The sequence below is a fragment of the Mustela putorius genome, unplaced genomic scaffold (assembly GCF_011764305.1).
Source record: "Mustela putorius furo isolate JIRA1106 unplaced genomic scaffold, ASM1176430v1.1 tig00000640_pilon_pilon_pilon, whole genome shotgun sequence".
Taxonomy (NCBI): Eukaryota; Metazoa; Chordata; class Mammalia; order Carnivora; family Mustelidae; genus Mustela; species Mustela putorius.
The window spans coordinates 2,137,974-2,150,810 of NW_025421432.1; the positions used below are offsets into that span (position 1 = coordinate 2,137,974).

The window sequence follows — 12,837 nt, forward strand, 5'->3', positions numbered from 1 at the left end:
CAGAGTCCCAGAGTATTTTCAGTGTCACTGTTAAGAATTAGTCTTGTACAAATATGGGATAATTTCAGCTTTGGCTGCATTAGAATCTCCTATGGAGCTATTAGTCAGACCAGGGCATTGGTATTTTTAGAAGCTCACAATTCATATTGTTGGTCCTTGAGGTTTGAAAGCTATCTTTTAAGGCACTATGATTTTTTGCCTCCCAAAGTGTTTTTCAAGACAGACTAGAACATGCAAACTCCACAAGCAGGGTCTGTCGTCTCTCTGCTTACATGTATACATCCGGTGACTAGTAGGAGAGTGCCTGCTGCATCCAGCTGTCTTAATGATATGCTCAATGGATTCATTATGTTTTCTCTATTAAATTGCAGTCATTTTCTAATGCTACCCATCAGAGTTTATCCTTCCATCAGGTTAAGCTTCCCAGACATTAGACTTCTCATTTTCTATGTGTGGATTTTTACCAGTTTTAACCTTCAAGTCTAGTGGTAATTCTTCAGAACTCTCATGCCTCATCTCAACAAATACCTGTGCTGAATCAATTTGAAACACTAAGCCAAGAACAGCAACAACAACAAAACGCTGAGGCAAATTATGTAACTTGACTCCTAGCTATTAACTCAGTAAAAATTTGTTCATCTCATTTAATCCACGAGTCAAAGCATACTATTTAAAAAAAAATTTTTTTTTTAATATTTCATTTATTTATTTGAGAGTGAGAGAGAGATTGAGAGAGTGAGTGGGAGGAGGGGCAGAAGGAGAAGCAACCCCCACCCCTGCTGAGCAGGGAACCTGGTAAGGGACTGGATCCCAGGACCTTGGGATCATGACCTGAGCTGAAGGCAGACATTTAATGGACAGAGCCACCCAGGAACCCCTAGGGACTATGATTAATAAAAAAGCCTTTCCATGCTTTCTTTCCTTTCACCTTATTTTTAAGGCTGTTACCACAGAAAAAATGCATGAGGTTAGAAGAGAGTTTTGGTTTTATCAGAATCCCACTTTATAGGTGACCATTTTTAACAAAATTCTATGAGAAGGCATTAAAGAGATTGAAAGTTGTGATTTCAAAGAAATCGTAAAATACATAAAAAGTGGTAGCCAATCAGGAGGGCTTAGAAGCTCTTCCACTTTAAACATTTTAGCATCAATTTTCTTTTACCTGTTCATTCAATTTTCCTTTAACGGTGTCATTTATTTAGCCTGTATAGACCTTCCCGTTAAGTTAGAATGAGCATCTCAGTTCAGAACCTCAGTGTCTCTTGATCTTAGTTGTTCTACCAGTTGTTTAAATGGGAGCTGTATGTGGAAATATTTTAAAATATAAAATGTTTGTAAATTAATGTCAGCATTTGATTATTCTTTTTCATTTTTATTATTTGCTCAGCCTTTAGACGACTTTTATTTTATCACTGAATAGTTTTCATTAATCTTTATTTTGTAGTTTACTAAATTTAAATATTCAGTATACTCCAGGATATTTAAATATTCTTGGAGTATGATAAAAATGAAAATCATTCTGATCACATCTTCACTCTTAATGCTTCATTTTGATAATTTATTAAAATTTAATACATTGCTAAAGATGCCTTTATTAAAAATTAATAAGGTAGTTTTGCCTTACGATATTTCTATTTTAAGAATAAAGTTTAAGTTTAAGAATAAAGTAGAGTTATGGGGCACCTGGGTGGCTCAGTGGGTTAGGCCTCTGCCTTTGGCTCAGGTCATGATCTCAGGGTTCTGGGATCGAGTCCCACATTGGGCTCTCTGCTCGGCAGGGAGCCTGCTTCCTCCTCTCTCTCTCTGCCTGCCTCTCTGTCTACTTGTGATCTCTGTCAAATAAATAAATAAAATCTTTAAAAAAATTATAAAAAAAAAAGAATAAAGTAGAGTTATACAATGATGAAGGCTAACTTCTTCCAAAATTTCATGACTAGCAAAGAGTACTGATTATAATTCCTGTCCCCATGTGGTTCTCTTACTCCTTTGCTTTTTCTTCTTGACTGATGAGAGTTTTCTGTACTGCCTGTCCCTTCTCTCTCCTCACTGGCACCGGAAGACATGGGAATAGAATGGTCTCAGGTATACTTTGTATACTTAGTTACACTTAGTGGCAAAGTGGACTTTTGGTACATATCTTAACGTTGAGCTGTTTTTTCAAGATCAGTCTTTGTCATCCATTTCATTTATCTTTGCCAAATGACATGTTTCTCTCTAATGTAATCAAAGCATACTCAGTTATGTGATTGGTCCGTCCAGTTATTACAACTCCTAATGTGCAGTGTTGTGTTTTGTTTTTTTTTTTCTTAAAATCAATAAATTTTAGGATTTTTAATGGGTAAAATTTCAGAAGAGCAAAAGAATGGCATGCAAAACGTATTTTTAGATAATATGGGTTCTGAACCATTTTATTCTTCCAGAGAAGACCTGAAAGTGAGAAATTAGTGATGACTGAACATATTACTCCCCTCCCACTAAAAATCCCATGCAGCATTATGTGAAATACTTTGAGTAAAAGCCAGCCACAGATGTTTTAAAACACTCAGACAGTTAATTCTGTGAATTTAGCATTACTGTGATCTGATATTAACAATCCTACCACTTAAAATTGTCATAATCTCCATCTGTTTGCTGTTTCTCAATTTACTTATTTTGAATTTTAAATTCCTAACCTCCTCTTTTTTGCTTCATTTCTTTTATATCCAGACGTATCCCATCTTTAAATACTTAAAATATTTTTCAAAATAATTTTGAAATTTAAGACATATCACATATATTTGAATATAATGAATATAAAAGACATATCACACATATTGCACATGTGTGTGCACACGCACACACACACACACACACCCCTTATGAATTAGAATCTTCTCTATAGAAGTGGTAACTTCCAAGGTCTTAAAGTAAGATCCCATTAATGATTTTGAAAATTGGGAATGATGTGATTTGTGTTTAAAAGGGCTGGGTCACCAGTTAGGAGGAGACTATTGTGATATTCCAAGTGTGGGTATTTTGGATTCAAGTGGTGACAGAAGAGATGGCGAGAAATGGACAAATTTGGCTTATATTTTGAAGAGGAAGTGAGAAGAGTTTCTAATAGATAAAATGGGGAGGGAGGGAGGAGGGCTGGGAAGAAGAAACTGGTTACATAGTTTTACCATCTTTGGTGGTGTGATGACTAAAGGAGGAAGTGTTTAGTGTTGGGGGTATGAAATCAAGCTTTGTGTTGGGCATTTTGAATTTGAGATACCTAAGCAAATATGTCCAATAGGCAATTGAATAAATGGCTGTGGAGATAAAGGAAGGTTAAGGTGGAATCATTAGCATATATTAATATTTTTTAAAATCACAGACCTTGCTAAGATCATTAGATTAACAGTAGAGATGGAGTAGATGGTCCTTGGCCAGTTCTATGGCTTCCATCAATGAAAGGTGCGGGGAATGGGGAGTCAGAGAGCATCCAGTGGCAATTATATACAATACATAGAGACTATTTTCATAGAAATTGTACATGCTCGAGATAATATTGCTCTTTGGACTTTTTAAAATGGAGAACTAATTGACATTTAGCCTTTATTAGTTTCAGATGCAACATGATGATTTGGTGTATGTAGATATGTGAGATGATCATCATAGTAAGTGTAGTTGACATCCATGAACACACAAATAAATTTTCTTTTTTCTTGTGATAACAACTTTTAAGATATAATCTCTTAGCAACTTTCAAATATGTAATAGAGTATTGTTAACTACAGTCGGTATGATGTATATGACATTCACAGAACTTATAACTAGAAGTTTGTACCTTGTGGGAGGCCACGGTAAGGCTTGAGACGAGGACCAAACCAGGCCCTGACTTGTGCCTCCTTTAAAGTCCAAATAACCTAACAAAAGATTTAGAATGGGAAAAGTTGAGTAGCACTGAGAAAGGGTCTGTGCTGTATGTTGTGTGCTTGCCTACGTGACTTCCCACATACTTGCTAAACAAATAAGAACAATTGGGTTGGGGTCATAAGTTCGTGGCTGGTCCTTGCTGCTCTAGTACAGCCCATGAATTACTTTCAGGTTTGCTGCATCAATACAGAACAATTGTACTGGGATCAGCCATTGGCGTCATGAGGTCTGCTTATAGTCAATGGTGAAATTTATTATGGGCACTCGTGGTTGTTTAACTAGACACAGGTGTATTGCTTCTCCTATGGTAATATCACTATATATATGGCCTTAATGCTTTGAATAAACTTAGCACTGTTGGACATCCTCCTCAGTGCTCCTCCTCCTCTCTCTGCTTCTCGAGTTCTTTTCTTCATCCTCTTACCTTCACATTCCTGGTCAATTTGTTGCGCCGGCCGTGACAGTACCTTGAAGATCTTCACTTCTTCACCTATTTTGACAACTCTCCCATCCCTGTCTCTGGCAACCACCCATCTGTTTTCTTTATTTAGGAGTTCAGGGTTTATGTTTTTTAAGATCCCACCTACAAGTGAGATCATACAGTGTTTGTCTTTCTTCAGTTGGCTTATTTCACTTAATGTCATGTCCTCAAGGTTCATCCACATTGTTGTAAATGGCAAGATTTCTTTCTTTTTTTGGTGTAGACAAATAACATTGTATCAAAAATGTAAAATGTATAGCATATATTCTTTACCCTTCATCCATTGTGGACTCCTAGGTTGTCACTATGTCTTTGCTATTATAAATAAGAAATGCTGCAATAAATGTAGGGGTACAGGTATTTTTTTGAGATAGTGACTTTGTTTATTTTCAGATAAATACCAGAAGTGGAATTGCTGGATCATAGGGTCGTTCTATTTTTGAGGCAACTCCACACTGTTTTCCATAGTAGCTGTACCAATTTACCTTCCCACCAACAGTGCACGAGGTTTCCCTTTTCTCCACATCCCTGCCAGCACTTGTTATTTCTTATCTTTTTTGATTCTAGGTATACTAATAAGTGTGAGCGGATACCTCAGTGTGGTTTGGGTTTGCCTTTCCCTGATGATCAGTGATGTTAAGCACCTTTTCATGTACCTGTTTTTATGTCTTCCCTGGAAAAATGGCTCTTCAGATTCTATGTCCACTTTGTAATCAAATTATTATTTTTTTATTTTGAGTTGTATGAGTTTTTTTAAATTGTATTTTGGGTATTAATCCCTTATCAAACATTTAATTTGCAAATCTCGTTCAGCAGATTGCCTTTTCATTGTGTTGATAATTTCCTTTGCTGTATGGAACTTTTTTATTAGTTTGATAAGAGTTCCATTTATGTATTTGTGCTTTTGTTGCAGTCCGTGTTTTCTTTTTTTTTTTTTTAAACTAAGTGATTGGTATATCGTTGAGGTTCCAAGCACCACTTTGAGTGTTACTAATGTATAATTCTATACAATGTCAATATGTACAGTCAGAGATCACATTACCAAGGAAGCATTAAAGTTAGGATATAGAATCCATCTCTCCCCCTTCCACTTGCCTCTTCAGGACTTAGATTGTTTGAGGTCACTCAGGTTGAAAGAGTTTGCCAGAAAATTCTCATTAACAGGAATGCCCTTTTGGCCTTCCTCTCATAATTTTTTGTCTCTCTCTTAAAATAAGTAAGCACATTATCAAAGTCATTTTATTTTTAAAAAGTCATCATCAGCGTGGAAAATTTGGGATTCACGAGGAGTGTTATTAAATGTTCGATGTCACTGATGTCACTGACAGCATGGGGTAGCAGATGAAAGCCTGGTTGATAAATTCTGCAAGAGTATTTGAGACAATGAAATGTGGACTGGCGTAGACATAGCTAAATGCTGTTACTTTGAGCCAAGCAGAATCCTGTCATACTCCATATTTTGGGGCATGCCTGATTTTGTTTTCCCTAGAATCTAAACCATGACGTGAAAGAAGATAGTTATTTGATGTCTTTTCGATCTTGTACAGAGTGCTAAGTACTTTTATACTGTGGTCTCGGTTTAACTTGACATCAGTTCTGAGGGGGAAATACATTCAGCCCATTTTACAGAGGTCAAGATATGGAAGCTGTTTTTCCTTGCTCTTTTAGAACAAGAAGAAAAAAATGCTCATCAAAAGTTATATACAAAAAAAAAAAAAGTTATATACAAAGTAGGCTTCCAGAGTCAATGGTTTTTGCTTTTGTTTTTAGGTTAAGTTTTCCCTAAGCATGTTTAAAAGGAGATAGAAATAAAGCCATGTATTTAAGACCTTTGTGGTTTTAACTGTTCCCTTCAAAAAGTGTCTTTTATCTCTAAATGTTAAGTGAAGTGTTCCCAGGCTGTATTGATGATGATCTTAATTTTTTCCCTTCTCTTTTGGTTTCAGAGGAAGAACTTGTCTCTTTTCCTCAGCATTAGTTTGTTAACTTTCTGGGGGACTTCCCTTTTGGGTGCCCGTTTGTACTGGATGGGAAACAAACCACCAAGCTTTTCCAACTCTGACAACCCAGCTGCAGATTCGGATAGCCTGTTGGCTCGAACGCTCACTTTCTTCTACTTGCCAACCAAGAACCTCTGGCTGTTGCTATGCCCAGACACCCTCAGTTTTGATTGGTCAATGGATGCTGTGCCTCTGCTCAAAACGGTTTTTGATTGGAGAAACCTACACACTGTGGCCTTCTACATTGGACTCCTCCTCCTTGCCTACTATGGCTTGAAGAGCCCAAGCGTGGAAAGAGAATGCAATGGGAAATTTGTAACAAATGGCAAGCAGAATGCAAATGGACATAGCTGCCATTCAGATGTGGAATACCGGAACTCAGAGATTAAGCCCAGCTTTGCATCCAAAGTAGAAAATGGCATTAAAAATCATGCATCACAGAGAACACAACTTCCTTCTACAGAGAACATTGTTGTTCTTTCTTTATCTTTGCTAATAATACCCTTTGTTCCTGCCACGAACCTGTTTTTCTATGTCGGCTTTGTAATTGCAGAGCGAGTATTGTATATTCCTAGTATGGGCTTCTGCCTCCTCATTACAGTGGGTGCCAGAGCCCTTTATGTCAAGGTCCAAAAGCGATTTCTCAAGAGCTTGATTTTTTATGCCACAGCTACGTTAATTGTTTTCTATGGACTCAAGACTGCGATCAGGAATGGAGACTGGCAGAATGAGGAAATGCTGTATAGGTCAGGGATAAAAGTTAACCCAGCTAAAGGTAATATTTTATTTTATACTTTTGCCTGGACAGTTTACTCATTGTGCCATTTTATATCCTTGCTTCTTGCCTTAAAACTAAGTATTCAGGAGGAAGACGTCTTTTTCTGTATTCCTCATATCTTTTTTTCATTTCATGTTTTAAGAGCTGAGCGGTACAACCAATTTAGAGATGTGCCCAGAATTCCATTTTTGGAACGTATATTCTGATGTTCCAGACTACATTTGTCCAGAGGAATTTAGACAGTTGTGCAAAAGCATTGACTGTCCTAAGAATTTGGAAAAATGCTTGGTTTCTGTCTTTTAAGAATGGACACACGTCATCTCTTTCATCATGTAATAAAAGTCAGGTATCCCACTTGATATTTTAGCTTTGCTGTTTTCCAAGCATCGCCTGAGGAAATACCGTGAGACTTACACTGACATCTTTAAAAAGATTTGGAGGTGACGCTACCTCTGAATCTTGGAATCGTGTCTCTAGGTGTCAGTGTGCGCGCATACAAGTGTGAGTCACCCTCGGCTTTGCAGAGCCCCGGTAAGCTGGATTTTACCCAGCCGTTAGCACTTCATATGTAAGAGTTCTTAAGTCACATAGGGAAATGCACTTCACTGTACAGTGAGATTGATCATGTATTTCATTACTGATTTTGATTTAGAAAACTACTTTAGCAAATCACAGAATCTATAGTCAGAACTGAAAGTCTCCCTTAAAGCTTAAATGAACAGGCAGAAGCTGTTAAGGTGATTTCTCTGGTTTAGACAGTAAAATGATGATAGAAACCAGGGAGCAATTAAGTGAAAGCAAGTGCACCTTTTAAGTGCAGAAATATATCATAGTAAATAGTGCCAGCTAGTCCTGTTCTTCATAAGCCTTTCCTTTTTCTTTTTTAAATTATTTTTTACATTGTGGTTGCTCGCACAGCATTTGAACTGGGCTGCTTCTGCTTTTTCCAACACAACTGTGCGCTGGTATCCAGATATGGGAAGTGTAAAACTGTTCCAAATGAATGGAGTGACCTACTGATGGATATTGGGGTATATGCATGAAGATCTAGATACCCTAAAAGCAACTCTGGTATCTTTCTCCAGTTACCAATTAAGAGTTCAGCGAGCAGCTACTTATTTCTTCAAGCTAAGGAACTGATCATTGGTACTTGTAACACTGAATAGATTTCAGGGATTTTAATGGGAGTAGAAACATTAAAATTGAGCTAATGCATAGCAAGGAATTCCTCAGTTCTTGTAGAAAAGATCTTTATCATGTGGCTTTTATAGGTAGTGACTGATCCACAGGTTAGTGAATTCATGAACCCCAATCTTGCTGTAAAAATGTTGCAATCAGTTCTCAGAGAATGCCTTTCAGCTGGTTTTTCTTCACTGGTAGATGAAAGTATGTAAAGCAAGGCTATGTTGCTAGTTTATTTTCCTAAATAAACTATTTAGGAAATTTGTCTCTATTTAAAACAGAGACATTGTAAAGAATTTAAAGGAAAAAAAAAAATCCAGCATGTTAATTTCCTCACAAGGTGGTTCTGAGCATTTATTTAATTTATTGGTGAAGTTTCAGGTTAAGCTACTATAACAACCCCCCCCCCCCCATAATGGTGACTCAAGTAAGATAGAAGCTTTATTCTTTCATGTAACAATCTAAGTATGTGTAGCCCAGAGCTGATAAGATGGCGCCATGGGTTTTCAGGATCTGGCTCCTTTTCTTTTGTTCCCTTGCCATCTTGGTAGTGTCACCCTGCCCATATGGTCTGAGATGGCTTATTATCACATCAGCACTTCAGCTCACAGGAAAAGAGAAAAAGAGCAAATAGTGGGTGTACCCATTCTCTTTAAGAGCATATCACAGAAATTGCACACACCATGTTTGCTCACAGACTCTTGGCCACACCTAGCTGCAAAGAAGGCTGGGAAATTTTATCTTAATTCTGAGAAGCCAAGTACTCAGCCAAATTTCATTCCTCTTGAAAATAAGGGCAGATACTCAGATGCTAGAATATAAGTAGCAGAATCTGTCCTCACAGAGATAAGAAAGCATTTTGTAAACTCCTAGATACTGCCCAGATACGAATCTAGTTATACTTGGCTATGATACTTTCGGCAGTTATTATTCTGACTTTGATTCCGTTATTTTGCTGACATAGCTAAGATGCTTGATTCTTTCTTCATCCTTCCACTCAGCAAAACAATTATTAAGCATTTCTTTGGTTTCCGATATATTTTCATGTCTCCTTCCTAATACTTAAGGAGTGCTATAGTATCTAGATGCTGCAAGTATTATTAGTTAAATGAATATATGACTGACTAATACTGTTAAGTCCCCGAAACATCAAAAATTAGATTCTTGAATGCTGCCCCGCCCCCTCAACCCCATCAGCACCACCTGCACCCCTCCTGTATTTACAGCCTCTATTTACCATCTCAGTTGATGGCAACTCCATTTTCCTAGCAGCTCTGACCGTTACTTTGGAGTCATCAACCTTCCATTTTTCTTTAACACTTGGCATCCATTTCATCAGCAAGGCCCCTTGACTCAGTCTTCAGAAATAGGTCCAGAACTTGACCACTCTTTACCACCTCTAGTGCTACCACTAGGACCCATGGCACAGTCATCTTTTATGCGATTATTCCTAAAAGCCTCTCAGTTGGCTTCCCTGCTTCTGTTCTTTCTTGCCTGTTAAGAGAAGGCATGTAGTAATAAATACATTGAAAAATAAATGTCCAAGTCACAGTCTTTGTAAAGAGCTTGTAATCAGTTTAGGGATAAGATGTATATGCAATGAAGATGAGAGGGTAAAATATTAAGCTGTTGATATATCAGGAGCTGAGAGATACTTCATATTAAGAGGGATAGAATTGGAGATGGGGGTAGTTTGGGATCCCATGGCTGCCTTCTGTGCATGTGCTTCCCTTCTGATATGAGGCACAATTCTTAACATCTATGTTCCTTATTTTTTCTATTGGTAACATGTTAATAATAATTCTGGCTACAGTTGCTTTCTTAGCAATTATGAGGCTGGTAGTAATCTTCCTTAAGGTAAATTTTTCTTAGTCTGCTATGTTATTTGAGTCTAGCAAAAGATTAGAAAGCCTTTAAAGCCAGTTCTTTGTAAGGTTGTCTGAGATTACAGTTATTTCATTGAGTTAGGTTTTTTTTTTTTGTTTTGTTTTTTGTTTTTTCTTTTCCTCCCCTCCTTTGAAAGCCTCTGCAAATTCTGGAGTACTTCAGTCTACCATGTGCTTTACTGGAATATGATTTTAAGCCTCATGAAGCATTATACATTAAAGCTGCTGCCTTCAGTAATGGGTCCTGTAGACAGCTGCCAGTCATTAACTGATTGGATGTAAATGATGATGGGTAAAGCCTGTCATAGTGACTGTGCTGCTAATTTATGGTTTAAATCTGGATAGTAGAGAAATGATAGCTGATTTGGACTATGTAAACCACGAGTCCTATCTCATTATGTGGTTGATAATGTCAGGAAAATACTAGACATAGTTGATTACTGTAGTTTGCTGATTTCACAATGACTCTCTGCATTTTTGTGCTTAGGAAAGAGGAAATTTTCTCTGATGACTGCTTTAATGAGCAAGCCACATAATATTTGAAAGTGTATGTGTGTGTTTAAAACAACATATTTTGTGAACCATATTGATTTTTATCTGCTTGAAAAAAAAAAAAGCATTTTTTAATTCATTAGAAGTGGTTAAATGTATGATCACCCTTCTGGCCTTTGGCTTTCTCTAAATCCCCACATCTTTGGCTCCCTGTAGAACTGAGTACCATTGATCTCTGCTATTCTGGCTTTCAAAGCACCTCACAATTTTCATTATCTTTCATTTTCCATAGCTCTCTCTTCTATAGGTTTGCCTCCTTTCTAAATTGATTCATTCTTCAAGGTTCTGTCCAAAGATTGCCTTTCCTTTCCTTTTTTTTTTTTTTTAAGACTTTATTTATTTATTTGACAGAGATCACAAGTAGGCAGAGAGGCAGGCAGAGAGAGAGGGGGGGAGGCAGACTCCCCGCCGAGCAGAAAGCCTGATGCGGGACTCGATCCCAGGACCCTGAGATCATGACCTGAGCCGAAGGCAGAGGCTTTAACCCACTGAGGTACCCAGGCGCCCCTTTATTTTCCTTTCTGTTAAGATTCTAAAACACTTCCTGGTATAGAGTGTGTGGGGGGGTTGTGTGTCAATAAACATGCTATTGAATTTCTACGTTATTTTCCCCCATGACCTGATACCTAATTGGAACTTCTCCACCTGGATGATTTGCCAGTATCTCAAACTCATCACCATCTTCCCTAAAACCAACTACTTGCCAACTTCCTTATGAATTAAGGTCATAAGCACAGACTAGCAAACTGATCATAGAGAAACAGATCAGTGAGCACATAAACATGAAAAAGAATGATAGCCTATAGGTGGCATATCTGGTATGCTGGAAGATATTTAAAATTTTTACAGTTACAGATTAAAAATCAAAGCATTTTTTAGAGTAGTTGGTTTATTAAATATCATTTTGCTTTAAGAACATATGACTGTGATGTTTAACTAAGCAGGGTTAATCTAAGGAAAACTTATTAAACAACAAAGTTTATTTTAATGCCTATTTCTAATATAAATATGTGATATGATACAAAAGATGTATATTTAATGATGCACATATTTGAAACTCTAAAGGGGATTGCCCAAGCATTCCACGTTCATTCCCTCCTTCTGCAAATGACAATTATGGCCCATTTTGATACAAAGAACAGAGAAAGTAGTTGTTGCAGGCACGCAAGACTTGGCAATTTTTCTTTCACCCCGGATTTGTGTAAAACTGATAGTTGTGTTTCAACCTCACATAGTTTCAGATTTCAAGAAACAAGTATGTTGAAGGAGTAGCATTTTATGTAGGAAACAACTCATAATTTAAGTGAAATCCAAACCTTCAAGTCATGTGAAACTTGACTAATTCGTTGTAGATTTTATGGTCTGAGTTTTTGTTTACCTCTAGTTGAGTGTCTTCAGCAGTGGTGAACTGCTAGCATTTAATTTAAGCAGCTAGCAATGAAATTGTATAGTAAGGTTCATTTTATTTCATAGATAACTCATTGTGTTGCTTCTAAAGTAAGATGACGAATTTTCAAAAGATGTTCAAATTTTTATAAAAAAATAGAATTTGGCAGTGAAGTCAGGAAGGGCAGCCAGTGTAGCATTTTACTAAGACTGGCTGGCCTGAGTTAAAAAGCTGTAAAATATGGACTTTTTTTTTTTTTTTTAAACAGAGAGATATGGTTGGAGTGAGGTAGCTAAAGACACCAGTCGAGGCTGATGGGAAGAAAAATCCTACAGAGTTGAATCAGCCCTCCATGGGGTAGACAGAAATTCTGTATTGCTTAATCTCAGATCATCTCTTGTCTTCTAATTAGAAAAATAAAATATAAAATAATGAGGCTGATGAGAATAAAATGAAAATGTCTCCTTAGCTGAACTAGACTCAAGTATTTAAAAAAATAAGTATGTTAAACTGTTCATTTAGGGGCCCACTTTAAACATTTGAGTTTAAAGAAATCAACTAAGGTTGCTTTTCAGTTGGTATGGAATACTCCCAGAAGTTCAAAAGCATCAGGTTTCCTTGACTCTATGAATGGAGTGGCATATAAATCTTTCCTTTTTGTTCCAGTTCTAATG

The 12,837-nt window shown here is 37.0% G+C and overlaps 1 protein-coding gene across 2 annotated transcripts in view; it reads left to right on the plus strand.

Annotated features, from left to right (window-relative positions):
• The window catches only part of TMTC2 (transmembrane O-mannosyltransferase targeting cadherins 2), a 438,609-nt gene that overhangs the window by 197,342 nt on the left and 228,430 nt on the right, over nucleotides 1-12,837 (plus strand). For both annotated transcript variants that reach the window (XM_045082958.1, XM_045082959.1), the window contains one exon: nucleotides 6,325-7,153. In XM_045082958.1, the coding sequence (XP_044938893.1) occupies nucleotides 6,325-7,153 (829 nt within the window). The remainder of the gene's footprint in view (nucleotides 1-6,324; nucleotides 7,154-12,837) is intronic.